Source organism: Balaenoptera ricei, chromosome 3, assembly GCF_028023285.1.
Source record: "Balaenoptera ricei isolate mBalRic1 chromosome 3, mBalRic1.hap2, whole genome shotgun sequence".
In the NCBI taxonomy this organism is placed as follows: Eukaryota; Metazoa; Chordata; class Mammalia; order Artiodactyla; family Balaenopteridae; genus Balaenoptera; species Balaenoptera ricei.
In genome coordinates this window covers 59,631,229-59,654,739 of record NC_082641.1, presented here as the reverse complement: position 1 = coordinate 59,654,739, position 23,511 = coordinate 59,631,229, and the positions used below count along the sequence as shown (strand labels likewise).

Here is a 23,511-nt window from a genome sequence, read left to right as displayed (position 1 = left end):
CCCACCTATCAGCAGACAAGTGGATTAAAGTTTTACTGAGCTCTGCCCACCAGAGCAACACCCAGCTCTACCCACCACCAGTCCCTCCCATCAGGAAGCTTGCACAAGCCTCTTAGATAGCCTCATCCACCAGAGGGCAGACAGCAGAAGCAAGAAGAACTACAATCCCGCAGCCTGTGGAATGAAAACTACATTCACAGAAAGATAGACAAGATGAAAAGGCACAGGGCTATGTACCAGATGAAGGAACAAGATAAAACCCCAGAAAAACAACTAAATGAAGTGGAGATAGGCAACCTTCCAGAAAACAAATTCAGAATAATGATAGTGATGATGATCCAGGACCTCAGAAAAAGAATGGAGGCAAAGATGGAGAAGATGCAAGAAATGTTTAACAAAGAACTAGAAGAATTAAAGAACAAACACCTAGAAAAATTAAAGGACAAACAAACAGAGATGAACAATACAGTAAATGAAGTGAAAAATACACTAGAAGGAATCAATAGCAGAATAACTGAGGCAAAAAAAAGGATAAGTGACCTGGAAGACAGAATGGGGGAATTCACTGCCGCAGAACAGAATAAAGAAAAAAGAATGAAAAGAAATGAAGATAGCCTAAGAGACCTCTGGGACAACATTAAACGCACCAACATTCGCATTACAGGGGTCCCAGAAGGAGAAGAGAGAGAGAAAGGACCCGAGAAAATATTTGAAGAGATTATAGTCAAAAACTTCCCTAACATGGGAAAGGAAATGGCCACCCAAGTCCAGGAAACGCAGAGAGTCCCAGGCAGGATAAACCCAAGGAGAAACATGCCAAGACACACAGTAATCAAATTGACAAAAATTAAACACAAATTATTAAAAGCAACAAGGGAAAAACGACAAATAACATACAAGGGAACTCCCATAAGGTTAACAGCTGATTTCTCAGCAGAAGCTCTACAAGCCAGGAGGGAGTGGCATGATATATTTAAAGTGATGAAAGGGAAGAGCCTACAACCAAGATTACTCTACCCAGCAAGGACCTCATTCAGACTCGATGGAGAAATCAAAAGCTTTACAGACAAGCAAAAGCTAAGGGAATTCAGCACCACCAAACCAGCTCTACAACAAATGCTAAAGGAACTTCCCTAAGTGGGAAACACAACAGAAGAAAAGGACCTACAAAAACAAACCCAAAACAATTAAGAAAATGATCATAGGAACATACGTATCGATAATTACCTTAAACGTGAATGGATTAAAAGCTCCAACCAAAAGACACAGGCTTGCTGAATGGATACAAAAACAAGACCCATATATATGCTGTCTACAAGAGACCCACTTTAGACCTAGGGACACATACAGACTGAAAGTGAGGGGATGGAAAAAGATATTCCATGAAAATGGAAATCAAAAGAAAGCTGGAATAGCAATACTCATATCAGATAAAATAGACTTTAAAATAAAGAATGTTACAAGAGACAAGGAAGGACACTACATAATGATCAAGGGATCAACAATCTAACATATAAATATATATGCAATTTAAATTGCATAAATATAACAATTTAAATATATATGCACCCAACATATGAGCACCTCAATACATAAGGCAACTGCTAACAGTTATAAAAGAGGAAATCGACAGCAACACAGTAATAGTGGGGGACTTTAACACCTCACTTACACCAATGGACAGGTCATCCAAATAGAAAATTAATAAGGAAACACAAGCTTTAAATGACACAATAGACAAGATAGATTTAATTGATATTTACAGGACATTCCATCCAAAAACAGCAGATTATACTTTCTTCTTAAATGTGCACAGAACATTCTCCAGGATAGATCATATCTTGGGTCACAAATCAAGCCTCAGTAAAGTTAAGAAAATTGAAATCATATCCAGCATCTTTTCTGACCACAACGCTATGAGATTAGAAATGAATTACAGGGAAAAAAATGTAAAAAACACAAACACATAGAGGCTAAACAATACGTTACTAAATAACCAAGAGATCACTGAAGAAATCAAAGAGGAAATCAAAAAATACCTAGAGACAAATGACAATGAAAACAGGACGATCCAAAACCTATGGGATTCAGCAAAAGCAGTTCTAAGAGGGAAGTTTATAGCAATACAATTCTACCTCAAGAAATAAGAAACATCTCAAATACACAATCTAACCTTACACCTAAAGGAAACTTAGAGAAAGAAGAACAAACAAAACCCAAAGTGAGTAGAAGGAAAGAAATTATGAAGATCAGAGCAGAAATAAATGAAATAGAAACAAAGAAAACAATAGCAAAGATCTATAAAACTAAAAGCTGGTTCTTTGACAAGATAAACAAAATTGATAAACCTTTAGCCAGACTCATAAAGAAAAAGAGGGAGAGGACTCAAATCAAAATTAGAAATGAAAAAGGAGAAGTTACAACAGACACTGCAGAAATACAAAGCATCCTAAGAGACTACTACAAGTAACTCTATGCCAATAAAATGGACAACCTGGAAGAGATGGACAAATTCTTAGAAAGGTATAACCTTCCAAGACAGAAAGAGGAAGAAATAGAAAATATGAAGAGACAAATCACAAGTAATGAAGTTGAAACTGTGATTACAGATCTTCCAACAAACAAAAGTCCAGGACCAGATGGCTTCACAGGTGAATTCTATCAAACATTTAGAGAAGAGCTAACACCCATCCTTCTCAAACTCTTCCAAAATATAGCAGAGGGAGGAACATTCCCAAACTCATTCTACAAGGCCACCATCACCCTGATACCAAAACCAGACAAAGATACTACCAAAAAAAAAAAAATTACAGACCAATGTCACTGATGAATATAGATGCAAAACTCAACAAAATACTAGCAAACAGAATCCAACAACATATTAAAAGGATCATACACCATGATCAAGTGGGATTTATCCAAGGATGCAAGGCTTCTTCAATATACACATATCAATCAGTGTGATACACCATATTAACAAATTGAAGGATAAAAACCATATGATCAGCTCAATAGATGCAGGAAAAGCTTTTGACAAAATTCAATACCCATTTAGGACAAAAACTCTCCAGAAAGTGGGCACAGAGGGAACCTACCTCATCATAATAAAGGCCATATATGACAAACCCACAGCAAACATCACTCTCAATGGTGAAAAACTGAAAGCATTTCCTCTAAGATCAGGAAGAAGACAAGGATGTCCACTCTCACCACTGTTATTCAACATAGTTTTGGACTCCTATTCACGGCAATCAGAGAATAAAAAGTAAAAAAAGGAATACAAATCGGAAAAGAAGAAGTAAAACTCACTGTTTGCAGATGACATGATACCTATACATAGAGATTCCTAAAGATGCCACCAGAAAACTACTAGAGCTAATCAATGAATTTGGTAAAGTAGCAGGATACATTAATGCACAAAAATCTCTTGCATTCCTATACACTAACAACAAAAGATCAGAAAGAGAAATTAAGGAAACAATCCCATTCACCATTGCAACAAAAAGAGTAAAATACCTAGGAATAAACCTACCTAAGGAGGTAAAAGACCTGTACTCAGAAAACCGTAAGTCACTGATCAAAGAAATCAAAGATGACACAAACAGATGGAGAGATATACCATGTTCTTGGATTGGAAGAATCAGTATTGTGAAAATGACTATACTACCCAATCTACAGATTCAATGCAATCCCCATCAAATTACCAATGACATTTTTTACAGAACTAGAATAAAAAAATTTTAAATTTGTATGGAGACACAAAAGACCCTGAATAGCCAAAGCAATCTTGAGGGAAAAAAACGGAGCTGGAGGAATCAGACTCCCTGACTTCAGACTATACTACAAAGCTACAGTAATCAAGACAATATTGTACTGGCACAAAAACAGAAATGTAGAGCATTGGAACAGGATAGAAAGCCCAGAGATAAACTCAAGCACCTATGGTCAACTAATCTATGACAAAGGAGGCAAGGATATACAATGGAGAAAAGACAGTCTCTTCAGTAAGTGGTGCTGGGAAGGCTGGACAGCTACATGTAAAAGAATGAAATTAGAACACTCCCTAACACCGTACTCAAAAATAAACTCCAAATGGATTAAAGACCTAAATGTAAGACCGGACACTATAAAACTCTTAGAGGAAAATATAGGAAGAACACTCTTTGACATAAATCACAGCAAGATCGTTTTTGATCCATCTCCTACAGTAATAGAAATAAAAACAAAAATAAACAAATGAAATTTTAATGAAACTTAAAAGCTTTTGCACAGTAAAGGAAACTATAAACAAGATGAAAAGACAACCCTCAGAATGGGAGAAAATATTTGCAAACAAATCAACAGACAAAGGATTAATCTCCAAAATATATAAACAGCTCATGCAGCTCAATATTAAAAAACAAAAAACCCAATCAAAAATTGGGCAGAAGACCTAAATAGACATTTCTCCAAAGACATACAGATGGCCAAGAGGCACGTGAAAAGCTGCTCATGTGCTCACTAATTATTAGAGAAATGCAAATCAAAACTACAATGAGGTAGCACCTCACACTGGTCAGAATGGCCATCATCAGAAAATCTATAAACAACAAATGCTGGAGAGGGTGTGGAGAAAAGGGAACCCTCTTGCACTGTCAGTGGGAATGTAAATTGATACAGCCACTGTGGAGAACAATATGGAGGTTCCTTAAAAAACTAAAAATAGAATTACCATATGACCCAGCAATCCCACTACTGAGCATATACCCAGAGAAAACCATAATTCAAAAAGAGTCATGCACCCCAATGTTCATTGCAGCACTATTTACAGTAGCCAGGTCATGGAAGCAACCTAAATGCCGATCAACAGATGAATGATAAAGAAGATGTGGTACATATATACAATGGAATATTACTCATCCATAAAATGGAATGAAATTGGGTCATTTGTAGAGATGTGGATGGACCTAGAGACTGTCATACAGAGTGAAGCAAGTCAGAAAGAGAAAAACAAATATCATTTATTAACGCATATATGTGGAAATCTAGAAAAATGGTACAGATGAACCAGTTTGCAAGGCAGAAATAGAGACCCAGATGTAGAGAACAAATGTATGGACACCAAGGGGGAAAGTGGCGGGGTGGGAGGGCGGTGGGGGGGGGGTGGTGGGATGAACTGGGAGATTGGGATTGACATGTATACACTAATATGCATAAAATAGATAACTAATAAGAACCTGCTGTATTAAAAAAAATAAAATTCAAAAAAAAGGAAAAAAAAATGAATAGGCAAGCCAGAGACAAATAAAAAATATTCATGAGGCATAAATCTGACAAAGGCCTCATGTCCAGACTGTGTAAAGGACTCCTACAAACCAACAATAAAAATACAACTCCAATTTTCCTCCTGTAGGTTGTGTATGCTGGTGTAAGAAATACAGAAATTTACAACAGTTAAAAAAAAAATCCACCACACATTGAACTGAACACTAAGGTCCATATATGTCATGATATGCAAATTATTCCTTAATGAAGAGAAGCAATAAAAAACAGATTATACAGTTCTTCAGTAGCAGAGTCAGGGGGTGGCTTGGTATGCTTGATACCCTCTTATTTCCTCAATCCCCCTAAACAACCCCAAATAAACATACACTCTAAGATAAAGGCGTGAATTTGCTGTGTAAGCAGCTAAGTGACAGCTGTGTTTGCTATTCAAACACAACCTTTGTTGAAGTTTAATAGCTCTCACTTCAAAAAGATTATCACCCTGACACCTTTCCTATATGAAATTCCAGAGCTGTCGCTGTTCAGCTCTTTGCTTTATTCTGTAAATAGTATACTATGAGAAGCTATACATGTCTATGTATATATCTGCTTTTCATTCTTCTTAATGACAACACAGTATTCCACTGATAATCCCCTATTGATGGACATTTAGGTTGTCTCTAACTTTTCAAAATTACTGTTGGAATCTTTTGAACTTGTCAAAACTAGCTGACAAAATCAGTGTCATTTTCACCAGGCTGTTGCATTTGAGTTTCTAATTCTTTGAAAGCCTATCACGACTTTATCTGTCACTTTGATTGCCAATTTTTTATACCAACACTATACTGTGTTTATAGGGGGAAAATAATTTAAGAATCCTTACAAAACCCTGATAATCATGTTTAACATCTGTTGCTTTTTTCATGTCATCATAAATTATAAAATGTTGTAATGTATTTCTCCTTCTGAGACAGATGATCAGTTTATAACCGTTGCCCCCTAACTAGGTCATTTTGCATTTTCACTTCTAAAGAAATATATTATTCATGATCTAATAGAGCTAAACAATGAATAATTATGATTTTAGAGATCACACAGAATAGCAACGTCTTGCAGGCATCCTGGGGCAATGGGTCAGGGAGGGTTGTTATAAACTACCACTAGGCATGCCTAGTCCTCTGATTCTCGTTTTTGAAATGCCAAGTTTTTGCAATCATCCTTTGCTGATTTTATGGGCTTCACTGTAATATATCTTTTTGTCAATCACCAGAATAACACATGCTATTAATTATTCTTCAGAGGGTTTTTTTAAATGAAATAGTAATTGCTTATTAGGCTACTATCTTAAATTTCTAGTACTTTTAACTTTTTGAAGTATTTTCATATCTATTTTATGTATGCCATTTTAAAGTAAAATTGAGCTTCTATATTAAATTCTGCACTAAGAGGGGACATAGCCTGTAGGAGTTGGGTCAGCATATTCCTACACAAGTGAATCAACTGTAACGATGACTGCAAAACAAATTTAGGTATTGAACCAACATCTAATCCTGTGTAAACCTGTCTCTGTGTTTTCCCACATTTTGCAATTTTTGAGAAAGGGTCTCACATATACTGATTTTTCGGATTACATGCATATTCTCATTCATTTTTAAATTCACAAAATAGTTCTTATTTGTGCTAAAGACCATGCGAATAATTTGGGTTGATGGACGGCAATCTTTTTTTTTTTTTAAATCCAAATCTTTGAGAAAATGAATGTTCTTTTTGGAAAATGCATTTTAAAATACTTATCATAGAATACTCAGTGAAATACTTTATATACCTTTATTTTGGGGGGAAATAAAGTAATAAGGTGAAAAGTGGGTTTACTCTCTTAGATATTCATGTTGTGTTATATTTATGATCAAGCAAATCTTCCATGAAAGTCTCATTTCTTACAGTTCTGGGATCTAAAGTAACCTGGATAGAATGGAAATGCTATGAAGCTATACAGGCAGGAAAAAATTTAAATTATAAAAGCCAAATATATTGTGTAACCACAAAAATCCTGAGACTTCTTTTTCAAAATCCACACTTCCAAACAAGTCTCATTATAGTACACCTTGTACATACTCCACTTCCTGCTTAGTGCCTGAGTCCTCATCTCACACCACTCTCCTCTGACTCCCCAGCTTCCAGCACACAAGCCTCCTGCAAGGTCTCAGGGCCTGTGCACTTATGTTCATTCTTTAAGTCTTAGGTCAAATGTCACCTCTTCAGAGAGGTGATCTCTGACCATGTTCTCTAATCAGCAGCCTCTTTATTTCTTTCAAGCACACATCACTCTGAATTATCTCATTTATTTATGTACTTGTTTGTTGTCTGCCTCATCCATTAGAAGGCGAGGCCAGTAAGGGAAGGGCCCTCTCAGCCCTCCTTCAGGGTACTGAGCCTCACGAGCATTTGTGGTATAGCATATATGCTATTGGTATGATTTTGGAATTTTCCTTCCTACTGAACATCTGAGGTGGCAAAGTTGGCCTTCTACTTTTAATTCACCTTAAAACAAGTAAAGAATTCCCAAATAGAACTTTTTCTTGAAAGACTTAAAGCCTAAATGGAAATCAAGCAATGAAAATTTAATTATAGTTCTGAAGGATTACTTGGTTTCATTTTATAAATTTACTATACAATATTATTCCTCAAAGAATCAAATTTTGATATAATCTAACTTAATTGTAGTCTGCCTCATATTCTTTAATTTTTTTACAGATATTTGTTGGTTTAAAAAGAATATAATGCTCTTCTCAAGGTTTTCTGACTAATCCACTATGTGTTAGTATTTATATTAACAAGCAATCAATTTTCCTTTTTAACAACTTGAATTTCTCCCCTATTCTTAGGGACTCTTTAAATCTAAAAGAGTTCCCATTCCCTCTTTTTCTTACCCCATGATATAAACTGTTGAAAGAAACCAGGTCATTTGTCCTATTGAATTTCCCACATTCTAGATTTGGTTAATTTTATCTTCCTGGTGTTAACACATTTCTCTGCTTTTCCACCTTCCCCCCTCATATAAATAACTGATAGTTAGATCTAGAGGCTTGATTAGATTCAGGTTTTTAACTTTTGTGGGGGCTTAGAATACTTCATAGGTAGCACCATTTATTCCTATTGTATCATGCCTGGAGGAATACATTTGGTTGTCTCACTTTTAGTGATATGTTAAGATTATCAGTGGATGTAATGTTGTCAGCCTGATCTACCTGTTACAAAATTCCCCATCAGCCTTTTACCTGGGAATTTAGGACTGTTTTAAACATGGAGGATATATAGGTGGAGAGGTGTAAAAAACACAAAGAGGTCTAGTTCTTTGCATATTTATTACTGTTCTGCCTCGTTTATAGAGTTGAGGTGAGGAATATTCAAATAAGTTTATTTTTTATTTTTTGTATATTAACTGTAGGTTATTTTATTTTATTTTTATTGAAGTATAGTTGACTTATAATATTGTGTTAGTTTCAGGTGTACAGCAGAGTGATTCAGTTATACATAATTTTTTTTTCAGATTCTTTTCCATTGTAGGTTATTACAGGATATTGAATATAGTTCCTCATGCTATACAGTAAATCCTTGTTGTTTATCTATTTTATATGTCATAGTGTGTATCTGTTAATCCCATAATCCTAATTTACCCCCCCTTCCCCTTTGGTAACCGTAAGTTTGTCTTCTATGTCTATGAGTCTGTTTCTGTTTTGTAAATAAATTCATTTGTAGTATTTTTCCACATATAAGTGATATATAATATTTGTCTTTCTCTGTCTGACTTACTTCACTTAGTGTGATATTTTTGTCCATGCATGATGCTGCAAACGGCAATACTTCATTCTTTATGGCTGAGTAATATTCCATCGTATATATATACACCACATCTTTATCCATTTATCTGTGGATGGACACTTCAGTTGCTTCCATGTCTTGGCTATTATAAATAGTGCTGCTATGAATACTGGGGTACATGACTCTTTTTAAATTAGAGTTTTTGTCTTTTCCAGATATACACCCAGGAGTGGGACTGCTGGATCATATGGTAGCTCTAGTTTTAGTTTTTTAAGGAACCTCCTAAGGAACCTCCACACGGTTTCCCATAGTGGCTACACCAATTTACATTCCCATCAACAGTTGTAGGAGGGTTTCCTTTTCTCCACACCCAGAATCAAGTAAATTTAAAAGACAACCACGAACCAAGTGTTTTAAACAGCAGTGGCTTAAATATGGTCTAAATAGTAAAGTGCACAGGGAACTCTGCTCAATACTCTGTAATAACATAAATGGGAAAAGAATTTTAAAAAGAACAGATACATGCATATGTATAACTGAATCACTTTGCTGTACGCCTGAAACTAACATTGTTAATCAACTCTACTCCAATACAAAATAAAAATTTTTTAAAAAGTAAAATAATAATAAGTATGGCAAAGCCATTCCATGTACTGAAAAGGACAGTAAATTGAGGAGTCAGAAAACCCTAGTTTCTTCCATTTATTTGACAAACCATTAAAGACCCAATATGTGCTTAGACCCTGTAGATTCCAAAGTGAGTACTAAAAACTTGCTATGCAGAAATGGTCTGTCTTATTGGAATCTTCCTCTCACTTGGGAGGCGGAGCTCACTTGGCTTTGTTTCGAATGAGTCTGAATTAAAAACTTGAAAAGAGACTGAAATCAAATATATAAGAATGTAGTCACTTCATTTAAAAATAATAATTGGTTACTGTGGGAGGCTGCTAGGCACCAATATTATTATAAAAATAAAGGGAAAATATAAGGCATTTAACCTGCCTTTCCAACACAATCTGTATTCCAGCGTAACCAAAGAGTTGAGGAAAAAGCAGAAATATAAAACATACCAGTTAGATCATCTAAAAACTTCTGATTAACATTTTTGTTTTACTTACCTCAGGGGGACTCTTGGGGAAGGGATGTCAAAAGGATAAGGAGAAAGGCAGCACTTGGCGAACTCAAAAACACTCTTCGGGGCTAAGACCACATTCTGGCTTCAGAAAAGTCTAGCAGAGCTGACAGTTCTTTCCGGGTCTGCGTCTCACAAGTCCGAGATGAGCTGCACGGCACGTGACCAAGCTCTCCCTCGCTGCCGGTAGCGTTAGGCGGGCTCGGCCTCCAGTCTGTCTGCGGCAACGCTTCCTTTCCAATCCCCGCGGCCGCAGCTCTAGTCCCCCCATCGCCCAGCCACAAAGCAAAACTGCAGAAGGCGGGTGTGGTAGCCGGCCACGCCCCAGACCGCCGGTAACCCATGGGCCTGCGGGCGCGCGCCCGGCCACTTTGGGCCACTTCCGGCTACGGGAGCGGGGGGGCGGGGCCGACGTGCGGCGCGCCGGTAAGACGAGCGGCGCGCGGCTCCCCCTGCCGGCGGCGTGGGGTCAGGCCTCCGCGCTGGCCCGCCTTTCCCACGACGCCCTCCGGCGCCGCGGTGTGTGCCTGCGTAGCGCGCCGGGCTCCCGCCACCAGTTTTGTTCTGAATTCACAACTTCTCCTGGCCCTCAGAGCAAATTTAAAAATTTTTTTTATTTTTATTTTTTATTTTTTGGGGAAATGGAGGAGTTAGAGAAAGAGGATAAAAAAGACTTCGAGTGCGAGGCGGAGATGGAGGAAGGTGCCCAGGCCCCAGACTGGGACAGTGATGAAACGGTGATCGAGGCATCGGTGACGGAGAGCGACCAGGAAGAAGAGGAGTTGCCCTGGAGAAGGTGACCGCCGTTGGGCCTGGGCTCTGGCGGCGGGTGGCCCTCTGAGGGTTGAGGAGAAGTTGTTACCAGCCGAGCGTCTGCGTGCGGGCCGGAGTAGGGCCTTGTGGGCCAGCCAGGCTCGAGCTCAGAATTTCGTAGATAAAGAAGTCCGCAACTGCCCCCCGGCCCTTCCCCAACTTAGGACCGAATGAGCTGTATAGCAGGTGGTTTTCTGACATTTTTAAAAAGCCTTCTTTCTTAGCCTGGGGCTTTTTTGCATAGGCAAAACAGTCTTGCGTCTAAACCCCTCAAGTGCATTTTGCTTCCAGCAACTCGTAGCTCAGGTCCAGGAGAGCGTTAGTATACTTTCTCTCGGGAAGAGAATGTGTGACGGTGGAACTGGTTACTACCAAACTGGAAACGGATAGTTTTATAAGAATCAAGAGAAGATGGTAGTTCCGTTCATCAAAACATATCTAGTTCCCTGTGCTGGACACAGGGATAAGATAAAAGAGATGAGGCCACGGACTCTGAGAAACCTACAGGCCAGGAAAGACGTAAACAGATAATTTCAATGTCATGTGGGAAGTCAGGTTAGGAAGTATGCCCAGGCTGATTTAGGAGCCCAGAGGGATGCTTACCTCAACCTAGGTGGTCATCAGAGTTTGCCAGGGTTGACTTCTGGGTCGAGGCTCAAAGGTGGGTAGGAATTTGTCAGATGAAGGAGAGGAGGTCTTCAGGCCAAGGGAACTGCATGCATGGGTAAAGGCGTAGTGGTGGGACATAGCATTGTGTTATGTGTGTTGGAATGTGCAAACAGTTGGGTGTTACTGAAGTGTTAAGTGGTGAGATGGGTGTGGTGAAAGATGAGCCTGGAGAGGAAGGTACAGTAAGGTCACGTGAGGCCTCATATCCTGTGTGTGTCCTGGTGGGGAGCTTGTAAGATGTTAAGTGGAGGAGCAGCATAAACAGATTTTCGTTCACTCAGGCATGCTCTAGGCTAGGGCTTTGCAAATTTTAATGAAAGTTATGAATTTCTTATAAATCACTTCAGAATCCTGTTAACAAGGTGGATTCCAACTCAGGAGTTCTAGGCTGGGGTTTGAGATTCTGCATTTCTAGCAAGCGTCCAGGTTAAAGTTGGTACTATTAGATCAGGGATCACCTTTTGCAAAGCAAGGCTATAGAGGTTAGCTTTGGGATCAAAGTAGTAACAGACTGGGATGAGGAGAGCTCAACTAGGCAGAAACAGTGGGAACAGAGGGGAAAGGACAAATCTGAGAAGTCTTTAGAAAGTAAATTTGTCAGGAGATGGTGATTGATGAGATATGGAGGATGAGGGCAGGGCAGCAGTAAAGAATGATATCCAGATTTTGGGCTCTTTTATATACAGAAACAGTAATATTTGCTCTTATTGGTGTACAGGGACCATTTTGACTGGTTCCTGGAGTCTTAAAACAACCACTACACTCAAGATCCAGAACAGTTCTGTTGCGCCAAAAAAACAAAAAAAACTCCTTCGTGCTGCCCTGTCCCTTGTAGTCAAGCCCCTCCCTCCCCATTTAAATCACTATTTCCATTTGTGTGATATATCATCTTTTTTAATCTGTCTGCTTTCATTTCCCCCACTGTCTTTCGTTTTCAGCAGTTTGATTATGATGTTTCTGGTAATGATTTTATTTGTGTTTTTCCTGTTCGGGGTTCACTGCTTCTCGAATCTATAAACATATCTTTCACCAAACTTGGGAACTTTTCTATCATGATTTCTTCATATATATTTTTATGTACCAATCTTTTTCTCCTCTCTTTCTGGGGTTTTAAGTGACATGAATGGTAGACCTTTTGATAGTCTTCCAGATCCTTGAGGCTCTAATAATTTTTTTCGATTTTTTCTCTCTTAGTTCTTCAGACTGTATAATTTCTATTGCTTTAAGATTCACTTAGTTTTTCCTGTGTCATCTCCATTCTGTTGTTGAGACCATCCAGTGAATTTTTAATTTCAGATATTATAATTATATCTCCTAAAATTTCCATCAGATTCTCTTTTACAGTTTTTATTTCTCTGCTGAGAACTTCATTGTTTTCATCCATTGATAAATGTTCACCTTTAGTAATAGAGAATTATTATAATAGCTGCTTTAAGGTCTTTGTCTTGTAATTCCAACATCTGGGCTTGGGAGGTTGGGGCATTGGCATCTGTTACTTTTTCTCTCAAGAATTAGTCAGATTTTCCTTTTCTTTGCATGTTGAGTAATTCTGAATTATATCCTGTATATTTTGAATGTTATGTTTTGGACTCTTGTTCCTGTTAAAATCCTCTAGAGGGAGTTGATTTTTGTTTGTTGTAACAGGCAGTCAATCTGATTAGGTTCTGACTGCACGTTCTGTTTTGCCTTCTGTGAGTGGTGGTTACATCAGTCCAATTTTCAAAGCCTTTACTATTTGAGTAAAGCCTTTACTTTACTGTTTGAGTCTGTCTGACTCATGTACCACTCAGAGATTAATCTGGAATTTGGATAGTAGTTAATATCATAGTTCAGTTCTCTAAGCCTTTGTTACACTTTTCTGAATCTGCTCTGCATGTGGACAGCTCAGGGTTGAGCCTCACACTTATGTTGGATCATATACAGAAGTAGGTGATTCCTCTTCCTGCTCTCTTTTCTCCAGGATTCTCATGCACCCTTCCCTCCCCATGCCCACATGTTGATTCGTATGACCAGAAAGATGGATTTCTTTCAGTGTTAGCCTTCTCGCTGTAGAGTAGTTCCCTGCAGTTGGGGCCACCTTCAGGGCAAAGTGAAAGAAAAAGAGAAGAAAATAAAAGAGGTTCTTTCCATACTCTTGGGAGTATGGTTCCTCTAGTAGGAGAGAGACAGGTTTTCTCTTGAGTTTTAAGTGCCCAAGCTACCATGATTGGTAGCAGTATAGCTCTGAAGCTAAAGAGAGAAAACAAGAAAACTCAGGCACATTCCCCCCACACCTTCTGGCATTCAGGGATCCCTTTCCCTAGTTCTCTGGATAAAGATAGGAGAGGTTTCTTCTGGAGTTTTTGCTGTCTGTGTCCACTGTACACTTCTAGGTTTAGGCCTAGGATCAAAGCTGGAGACAAGAAAAAAGGAGCAAAAAACAAAACAAAAAAACCAAGCAAACCATGAGACTCACCTACTCCAGAGTTGTTATTTAGATTTCAATTTCAGTCCCCAGTTTACCTGCTATTGTTTACTTTTCAGATTGCTCAGGTAGCTTTTAAAAAAAAATTCTACCAGAGTTTTTATTTTTATTTTTTTTTATAGATGGCACTGTCTTCTTTTTTTTTTTAATATTTATTTATTTATTTGGTAGCACTGGGTCTTAGTTGCAGCAGGCAGGCTCCTTAGTTGCGGCTCGCGGACTCCTTATTTGCGGCACATGGGCTCCTTAGTTGTGGCAGGCGAGCTCCTTAGTGGCAGGTGGGCTCCTTAGTTGCAGCTCACCGGTTCCTTAGTTGCAGCTCACCGGTTCCTTAGTTGCAGCACACAGGCTCCTTAGTTGTGGCATGTGAACTCTTAGTTGTGGCATGCATGTGGGATCTAGTTCCCTGACCAGGGATCAAACCCGGGCCCCCTGCATTGGGAGCATGGAGTCTTAACCACTGCGCCACCAGGGAAGTCCCATCTACCAGAGTTTTTAGTTGTAATGAGTGGAGAACTAGGCTATAGATGGCTTACTCTATCTTGACTGACCAATCTTTTTTTTTCCCCCTAATTCATTTTTAAATGCTTCTCTGCAGTGCCATAGAAACATCATTCTTTCAGATCTCATAGCTCAAGGTTAAAAATTAGTGTTCTTTTTATTGGTATGGAAATACAAAGTCTAAGCATTGCTGGAGCTGAATACCATTGCTTACCTCCCACCCATCTTCTTTGCTTACTTATATGCAGTTTATTCTGTTTTTCATGCACAAGCTCTCAACTTTGACTGGAATGAGGAGCACAGGTCCTAGTAGAGCAGAGACCCCCCCAACAGGCAAAATGTTATACATAAATAATCCTTAAATGTTGCAGCTATTAAGGTGCTTTTGCTAAGATCTGAGAAAGGGTTTGATGACCACTGGGATTAGATAAAGCAAGGCTTTCAAAGAATGAGGATGCCAGGTGTTAACTGTGCCTGAAAAGTACTCTGAGGACCTGGACTTGGTCCTAGCCCTCTTGAAACTGTAAAATGCATCCAGTCCCTTTTTTGGCTTGGTAAGTGTTGCTACTAATCTGTAAGAATTTAAGTTGCTGATTAGTGAGGTTTTGTTTGCTTGTGATTTGTTTACTAAGAGGCAGGATTCATTTTTCTTATATGTGCCCTGGGAACCTTTTACCAATCCTTAATTTCTGTCCCAGCATCCCATATATGTTAACTGCTCAATAACATTAAGGGATATATTGCAAACTAATCCTGTTCAATACATTTAAACAGAACCACCTTATAAGATACTTCATTACCTGGATTTAGGTATATGTTCAGGTCAAATCATGTCCTCTGAACATTATAAGTGCATATAGTAAAAGGCTAATTGAACATAATTACCCTGCAAGATGAGTGTTAATTCTTTCCCTTAAGATAGACTAGCACTATTTTCATGTGAATTGTCTAGATGGAAAATACCTGTTTTAAAGGATACAGTTGCAGAAGGGAAAAATAGAAAGCAAAATACAAGGAGACAAAGAATTAATAATCACATTAAATTAGCTAAAGAAAGCAACATTTTTGGTCAGGATATATGGCAAATAGGGGCTCCTCCAATGATTAAAACAGAATGGTGCCAAGTACTATTCTTAAAACTGTTAAACGGAGAGAAGAGAAGAGACAGAGCAAGATTAGCTTCAGTAGTGGGCATCAGTGCCCCGTGGCCAGCAGTCACTCTCTGCAGCTGACGCAGGGCCATTGGCCTGCCCACACCCCTCTTGTGCCACAGAACGAAGGACTTCATCCTCTCCCCACAGAGGATAGACAGAGCAGTGGGGTTGGCCAGGTGCCATATGACACACACGTTTAAACAGAACGAAGGAGTACACACTGAGTCTAAACAGGGAAAGGGATTCCCATACAAGATAGTAAGTCCAGTACAGGCTGGGAGGACTCTATCTTTTAGTAAGAAGGTGTTCCAGACCCAAGGCCTAGCAGGGGTTGAAAGACTGTATGCACAAGACTGCCTTTCTCAGCACATTCTTTGTTATCTCCTGTAGGAAGTACACACATTGCCTCCCCAAATTGAACTCGAATCAGATCAAACCTCTATATATAATAACCAGTTTACAGGGAATATGCAGGACAGAGGAACATGTTAAAAGACATGCAGTCTTCAAATCCAAAATGTGGGAAACTCTATAGGAAAAACAACTCAGTTTCTTCAACAAATAAATTGTAAGGGGCAGGGAAGGGGATAACTTATAGATTTTAAGAGACTTAAGAGACATACAACCAAATGCAATGTGTGCATCTTGTTTGGAGCCTGATATGAACAAAACAACTGTAAAAAGAGACAGGGAAATCTGACTACAATCTGTTTATTAGTTTACATTGCTGTGTAACAGCGTACTCCAAAACTTACTAACATCTTAAAACAATAGACATACTGTGTAGTTTCTGTGGCTCAGGAATCCAGGAGTGGCTTAACTGGATCATCAGCTTCAAGGACTCAGAAGGCTGCATTCATCTCAAGGCTTCATGAGAAAGATCTTCTTCCCAAATGGTGGCTGTAAGATTCAGTTCCTTCTCTGGCTATTGAACAGAGTCCTTAGTTCCTCTCTGACTGTTGACTGGGGGCCTCCCTTAGTTTCTTGCTACATAGGCTTCTGCAAATGGCTTTCACAACATGGCAAGCTGGCTTCCATGAGAGGGAAGAAGCAAGAGAATAAGAGAGTAAGATGGAAGCCACTATCTTTTTGTAACCTAATCTCAGAAGGAACATCTCTACCTATTTGCTGTATTTTGTTCGTTAGAAGAGTCACTGGATCCAGTCCATACTCAAGGATAAATACCACATACAGGGGCATAAATACCAGGAGCCATTATAGAGGCTGCTTACTACAGACTGTAAATTTAATAATATTAAGGAATTATTGACTTTTTTTTAGGTACGAAATTTTGGCTGTTTTTTTAAAGGTGTGATTATTACGGTTATATTTGAAGAGTCCTTATCTTTTAAAGTTGAATACTGAAATATTTCCAGATGAAATGGAATAAGATGTCCAGGATTTGCTTTAAAAATAATCCAGGGGCTTCCCTGGTGGCACAGTGGTTGAGAATCTGCCTGCCAGTGCAGGGGACACGGGTTCGAGCCCTGGTCTGGGAGGATCCCACATGCCGCGGAGCAACTAGGCCCGTGAGCCACAACTGCTGAGCCTGCGCGTCTGGAGCCTGTGCTCCGCAACGAGAGGCCGCGATAGTGAGAGGCCCCCGCTTGCCGCAACTAGAGAAAGCCGTCGCACAGAAACGAAGACCCAACACAGCCAAAAATAAATAAATTAATTAAAAATAATAATAATAATCCAGTGGGAGACTCGCAGGGGGTAGAGAGGATGGCAGAGGGATTATAGAGGACGCAAGATTGGCTGTGTACTGGTAATTGTTGCACCTAGACAATGAGTATACTATTGTCTCTATTATTTGTTGATGTTTGTAATTTTCCATAAAAAAAGTAAAAAGCAAAATGAATAAGTAAATAAACCAAAAAACCCCTAGTTCCAAATCATATATTTATGCCTTAGTACGTTGTTACATTCCTGGATTCTGGCAAGATTTTAAAACATTTTTTTTTATTGTGGTAAGATATATATAACATAGAATTTAGCATTTTAACCATTTTTAAGTGTATAATTCAATGGCATTAAATATATTCACATTGTTGTACAACCATCACTACCAGTTATCTCCAGAATTTTTTCATCTTCCCAGGCTGACACTCTGTGTACCCTTTAAATAATAGCTCCCCATTCTTTCATGCCTTCAGCCTCTGGCAACTACCATTCTACTTTCTACCTCATGTAAGTGGAATTATACCATTTTTGTTCTTTTGTGTCTGGCTTATTTCACTTAGTATGATGTCTCTAAGGTCTATCCATGTTGTAGCGTGTATCAGTAGTTCCTTCCTTTTTAAGGCTGAAAAATATTCCACCGTATGTCTGTACCACATTTTGTTTATCCACTCCTCTGTCGATGGATACTTGTCAATTCCACCTTTTAGCTATTATGAATAATGTTTCTATGAACATGGGTGTACAAGTTAGGTCCCTGCTTTCAGTTATTTTGTGTACATACCCAGAAATGGAATTACTGGATCAAATGGTAGTTCTATGTCTAATTTTTGAGGAACCACCAAACTGTTTTTCACAGTGGCTGTACCATTTTACATTCCCAGTAGAATGTACAAGAGTTCCAGTTTCTCTATATCCTTGCCACACTTGTTATTTTGTGTTTTTTGTTTTGTTTTTTGGTTGGTGTGAAGTGGTATCTCATTGTGGTTTTGATTTACATTTCCCTAATGTTTAGTATTGTTGAGCATCTTTTCATGTACTTACTGGCTATTTGTATATCCTCTTTGGAGAAATGTCTATTCAAGTCCTTTGCCTGTTTTTTCATTCTGTAGAGGCTTTTTAAGCAGAAGAAATAAACACTTAGGTCTGCCTAGTAGCATACTCACCATGCTATATCATTGCTATTTGTATCCCTCGCCAGATTTGAAGCTTCTTGAGAACAAGGACTGTCTTCTCTCTTTACCTTGGTGCTGCCAAGAGCATAGTAAGAAGTGAATCCAAAAGTTAAAGTTCTGTAATTGTATGTTCTGAAAATATACACTCAGATTTAACCCTGGGATTTTAATCTTAAATTCTCTGTGGTATAGAGAAAGGTGAAGGAAAAAACCCAACAGCACTGGTCCTTCAAATAATCTCCTCATTTCACTTCTGTTCAAAAACTATATTGATATTTGTCCCTTGCTCCAAAATATCCAAAAATAACAGAATATTTATAAAAGTGAACATGACCACATGAGTAAGTCTTTATTTTTCATCTTGGGTAAGTTTTAAATTAAAGGCTACATTTCTGAAAAAAAAATACTTTGATATAGAATATTAATAGTGGTGTAACTAAGAATTTTAGCAAATTTAATTATAATTTTTATGAGTAGTTTACATTGAACCATGTTAAAAGTTTATCCAAAAAAAAAAGTTTATCCACTTAATCATTTTGCAATATATCATCATATTGTACACCTTATACTTGCACAATGTTGTATGTCAATTATATCTCGATAAAGCTGGAAGAAATTTTCTAAAAAATGATAGTTGATTTGTTAGTCTTTGTGTAGGAAACTTCATAACATCTGTACCTTCTTTTCTTATGTTTGAAAGGTTGATCTTTAATCAAGACACATCTCTTAGATCTGAGTTCAGTCTCCATCCTGCTATAAGTAGAACATGCAAAGGTGAGAAATAATTCTTCTCTCTAAGTAGTTCCTTTAATTTTCCAAGTATTATTATTCCATTAACTTATCCTTTTATATTTAGTCTTATTCTTTAACTTTACATGGAGTTAGTTTCTTACAGGCATCTGTAATACACCTTAAAAATCTGTTATTTTATAAGGATAGCAATGGGGATTGTAACTTCTGGAAGATGTTTACGACTCTCAGAGAGGGCTACTGAGTCGTGGAAGTCGCACTTGAATAGCAATTCTCCCCCCCCAGAATCTCCTGCTTAACCCTGAACTTTCCTATTTGCAAAAGTAAATAATACTTTTTAATAATCAGTCTGATTCTTTCTGACTAAAATTAAGTTACAAATGTCCTTGGTATATATATTTTTAAAAAGAGCCTTTCACTTACAAATTCTCCAGACCTCCTAAGTCCACTTCTAGATCAATTTAAGCACTTCTGGAAAAATCTATCACTAATTGTTACAGTTCAAAAAGATCAATTCTGCAGTAGCTGTTCAAATTGTAGGTTATTTCCTTTTATGATTTCTTCCTGTGAGCTATATTTTATTGGAGGATGTCTGGAAATAGGTGTAGAATGGAAGGAAAATCTCCTAAACATCATGAAAATCTTCTTGTGTGTATACACTTGTCCCTTGGTATCGATGGAGGATTGATTCCAGGAACCCCTGTGTACACCCAGATCCTCATATTCTCAAGTCCCATAGTTGGCCCTCCCTATCTGTGGATTGCACATCCACAGATTCCACCAGCCACAGATTGTAAACATAGTACACGATATGATCTGCGGTTGGTGGAATCTGTGGACGCCATACCCATGGATATGGAGGGCCAAATGTATGTCTATTAAAAAAAATCCTCGTTTAAGTGGACCTGTGTAGTTCAAGCCCACTGTAGTTCACAAAGTCTTCACTGTACTTCCTCTCACCTGATACCTGGTGGCAAATTACAGTTTCATCTTGGAGTAGTTTTTCCTACATGTAATTGGAAGGGATAGTGTGTAATATTGGTCTCCAGAATGTGTTCTTATGATATATAAAATGACACTAGGAAGAAGTTAGAGATCTGTTTCAATATTCCAACCAAGTTTTTTCCCTTCCCTTCCCTTTCCTTCCCTTCCCTTCCCTTTCCTTCCCTTCCCTTCCCTTTCCTTCCCTTCCCTTCCCTTCCCCAAATGGATAGACCTTAATTATTTTTGCTAATTATTAAAAGTATAAAATATTTTTTAAATGTAAAATTATATAATGTAGAAAGTGAAAGATCCCATCCCCTTCTCTTCCCTGTAATTCCACTGCCAACAATTGGCAGTGTTTAGTATTTGTGTTTCTTTCTAGACTTTTGCATACCAATATATATATCTTTTTTCATAATTAGTATTGCACTACATGTATTATTTCTTTGTTATAATGATCTACCTCAGCCTGTTAAATTGCTACTTTTATTCCACTGTATGAATGTACCCTTATATAATGATTTGATTATGTTTGATGTTTCTCAGTATTATATCTTTGCCTCCTTTTCCGATTATTTCCTTAGAGTAACTAGCTAAAGTTAGATTTGCTTTAAAGGATGAGCACATGTCAGACCTTGACATATATTGACCCCTAAAATAGATGACTTTTTCCCTCTAGATCCAACACAGGACATATGCAGTCTTTGCCACACTGGTGAATAAAACATATCTGATTATTTTAATTTGCATTTTTGAAGAATACCAAGGCTAGGCATATTTTAATATTGACCATTTATAGTTTTTGTGTGTGTGTGAATTGCCTTAATGTCTCTTAATTATTCTCGTTTTATTGTTAATTTATAAGAGCATTTTATATATTAAAGACAGCAAAACTTTGTCGTATGTACATTGTAAATAGTTTTACCCAGTTTCCTAGTTATCATTTAATGTTATTCATGATATATTTTGTAGTACAGAAATTAAAAATTTTTATATAATAAAATCTGTCAGTCTTTTCTTTCAAGGTTTCTTTTTTCAAACTTAGAAATATTTTACCTATCTCAAGACCATAAAAATATTTTCTTTATCTTTTTTCCATTTATTATATTTATTGTTTTTACTTTTATGTCTTTAATATTTTTAGAATAATTTAACATATGGGCAGTAGGTAGGGTAGGTCTCTAACTTCATTATTTTCAAATGATTGATTGCCCCAGTATTATTTATTGAATTTATTATTTATTTATGTCATCTTGTTGCCACTGTTTAAAATACCATTATTGTTATATATTAAATTCCCAAATATATTATAGGTCTGTTTCCCACTTTTTGTTTTGTTTCACTGATTTATTTGATTATTTCTACTTCTGTGCCATCACTACATTATTTTATCAGCCTTAGATTTTAGTACATTTCCGTATCTTGGAGGGAACGTATTCTCCTACACAGAGTAGTTGGCTGCAGCATACATCCTAAGCTTCTTTGGTACAAACAGCAAGCTCTTTGGTACAAATAGTATGAGACTTCAGCCACTGTGAGCTTCCAGCTTACCCTCCTTCATATTTTGTCGGTGGGATTTGCTCTGAGCTAGGTGGTTTTCTGGGATTCTGATGGAAGAATTCCATATACTGGTTACTTCTGAGGGAGCCCCTCCTTTTCCTATGATGAGTGACAAGCTGCTAACCAGGGTTTGGTTTCCCTTTAATCCATTCCCATCTTCTAATCTATAGCGAGTATATTTCCTTTTTCCCATTGCTGCTTCAGATTTCTTTTTAAAACTAATTTCTTTGGATTCTTTTTGGGAACTGGGAAGGGAAGAAAAGTTAAATATGGGCTAAATTTGCCATCTTGAAAATTCTGACTCTTCTTGAATAATAGCATTATGAGTTTTAAAAAATGACTTAAAATGAAAAAAGAAAGTGTTCTTTCTAGCAGGGTTTAAGTCTGTACAATTTTCTTTATATATCCTTTGCATTCATTCATCCTGGGACAAAGAAATATCAAGTATTATTTCATTCAGCATTGTGTATACGTTTCTTCTTAAATTTAAAAACCTTGACACATAAAAGTGGCAGTTAGGAAATTATGATTTACAAAATGATTTTTAAATTTTATTTATTTATTTATTATTTATTTTTGTCTGCGTTGGGTCTTTGTTTCTGTGCGCAGACTTTCTCTAGTTGTGGCTAGCAGGGGCCACTCTTGTGGTGCGCGAGCTTCCCTTTGTCGTGGCTTCTCTTGTTGCAGAGCACGGGCTCTAGGCGTGCGGGCTTCAGTAGTTGTGGCACACGGGCTCAGTAGTTGTGACTCGCGGGCTCTGGAGCACAGACTCGGTAGTTGTGGCGCACAGGCTTAGTTGCTCTGCGGCATGTGGGATCCTCCCAGACCAGGGCTCGAACCTGTGTCCCCTGCATTGGCAGGCGGATTCTTAACCACTGCACCACCAGGGAAGTCCCGTACAAGATGATTTTTAATGACATTTTGCAGTGTCTATAAAATCCTTGGGTCATTGTTAAAGCAGAGCAATAAAAATATTGCAAATAATTTATGATTATATTTCATCCTAGGCACATCTCCAGAGATTCAACTTGGATTCAGACTCAGAGAGGATCCACAAGAGCAAATGAATAAAAATCAGATGATGCCTATTCTTAGTGAGGATGCAGTCTTACAGGTATGTAGTATATTGATTAAATACATACTTATTAAAAATTGGTAATGCTATTTGAAATAGGGGCAAATTACTAATGATTAATTCTCTTTGTCTATTATTTTACTTCTTTCTCTTCGTACTCAGTTTTTTCCCTTTTCTTCGCCATTCTGTTTCTTCACTGCAACTTCAGTAAAAGCCAAATGTTTTAGGCCCTGTTTCCTTTATTTATTTCTCTTCCTCGTAGAGATGTGGAATTGAGAAGGTTAAAATAGGCTAAAATAGGATATAATAATTACAGTTTCATCTCCATTGTGTGTCAGAGGTCACCTTAAATTTGTGAAGAAGATACTAGTCTGTGTAGTATAATTTGAAATATGGGCCACTGAAAGACCCTTCTATTGTGTGTGTGTGTGTGTGAGAGTGCATGTGTGTGGGCACACACTTAGATACACAAATTTTCACTTGTTTCT

General features: G+C 37.8%; 2 protein-coding genes across 4 annotated transcripts in view; one reads left to right on the top strand and one right to left on the bottom strand.

Moving 5' to 3' along the window:
- HMGCR (3-hydroxy-3-methylglutaryl-CoA reductase) overlaps positions 1-10,573 on the bottom strand; it is an 86,620-nt gene extending 76,047 nt beyond the window's left edge. The window contains exon 1 of the mRNA XM_059916589.1: positions 10,185-10,573. The gene's annotated coding sequence lies outside the window, so the exon portion shown is untranslated. The remainder of the gene's footprint in view (positions 1-10,184) is intronic.
- A 266-nt stretch (positions 10,574-10,839) lies between these two features.
- ANKRD31 (ankyrin repeat domain 31) overlaps positions 10,840-23,511 on the top strand; it is a 131,889-nt gene continuing 119,217 nt past the window's right edge. For all 3 annotated transcript variants that reach the window (XR_009502635.1, XM_059919352.1, XM_059919351.1), the window contains exons 1-3: positions 10,840-10,994; positions 19,355-19,428; positions 22,956-23,062. Coding sequence is in view for 2 of the 3 variants with exons in the window: in XM_059919352.1 (XP_059775335.1) it covers positions 10,840-10,994; positions 19,355-19,428; positions 22,956-23,062 (336 nt within the window). In the remaining variant the exon portion in view is untranslated. The remainder of the gene's footprint in view (positions 10,995-19,354; positions 19,429-22,955; positions 23,063-23,511) is intronic.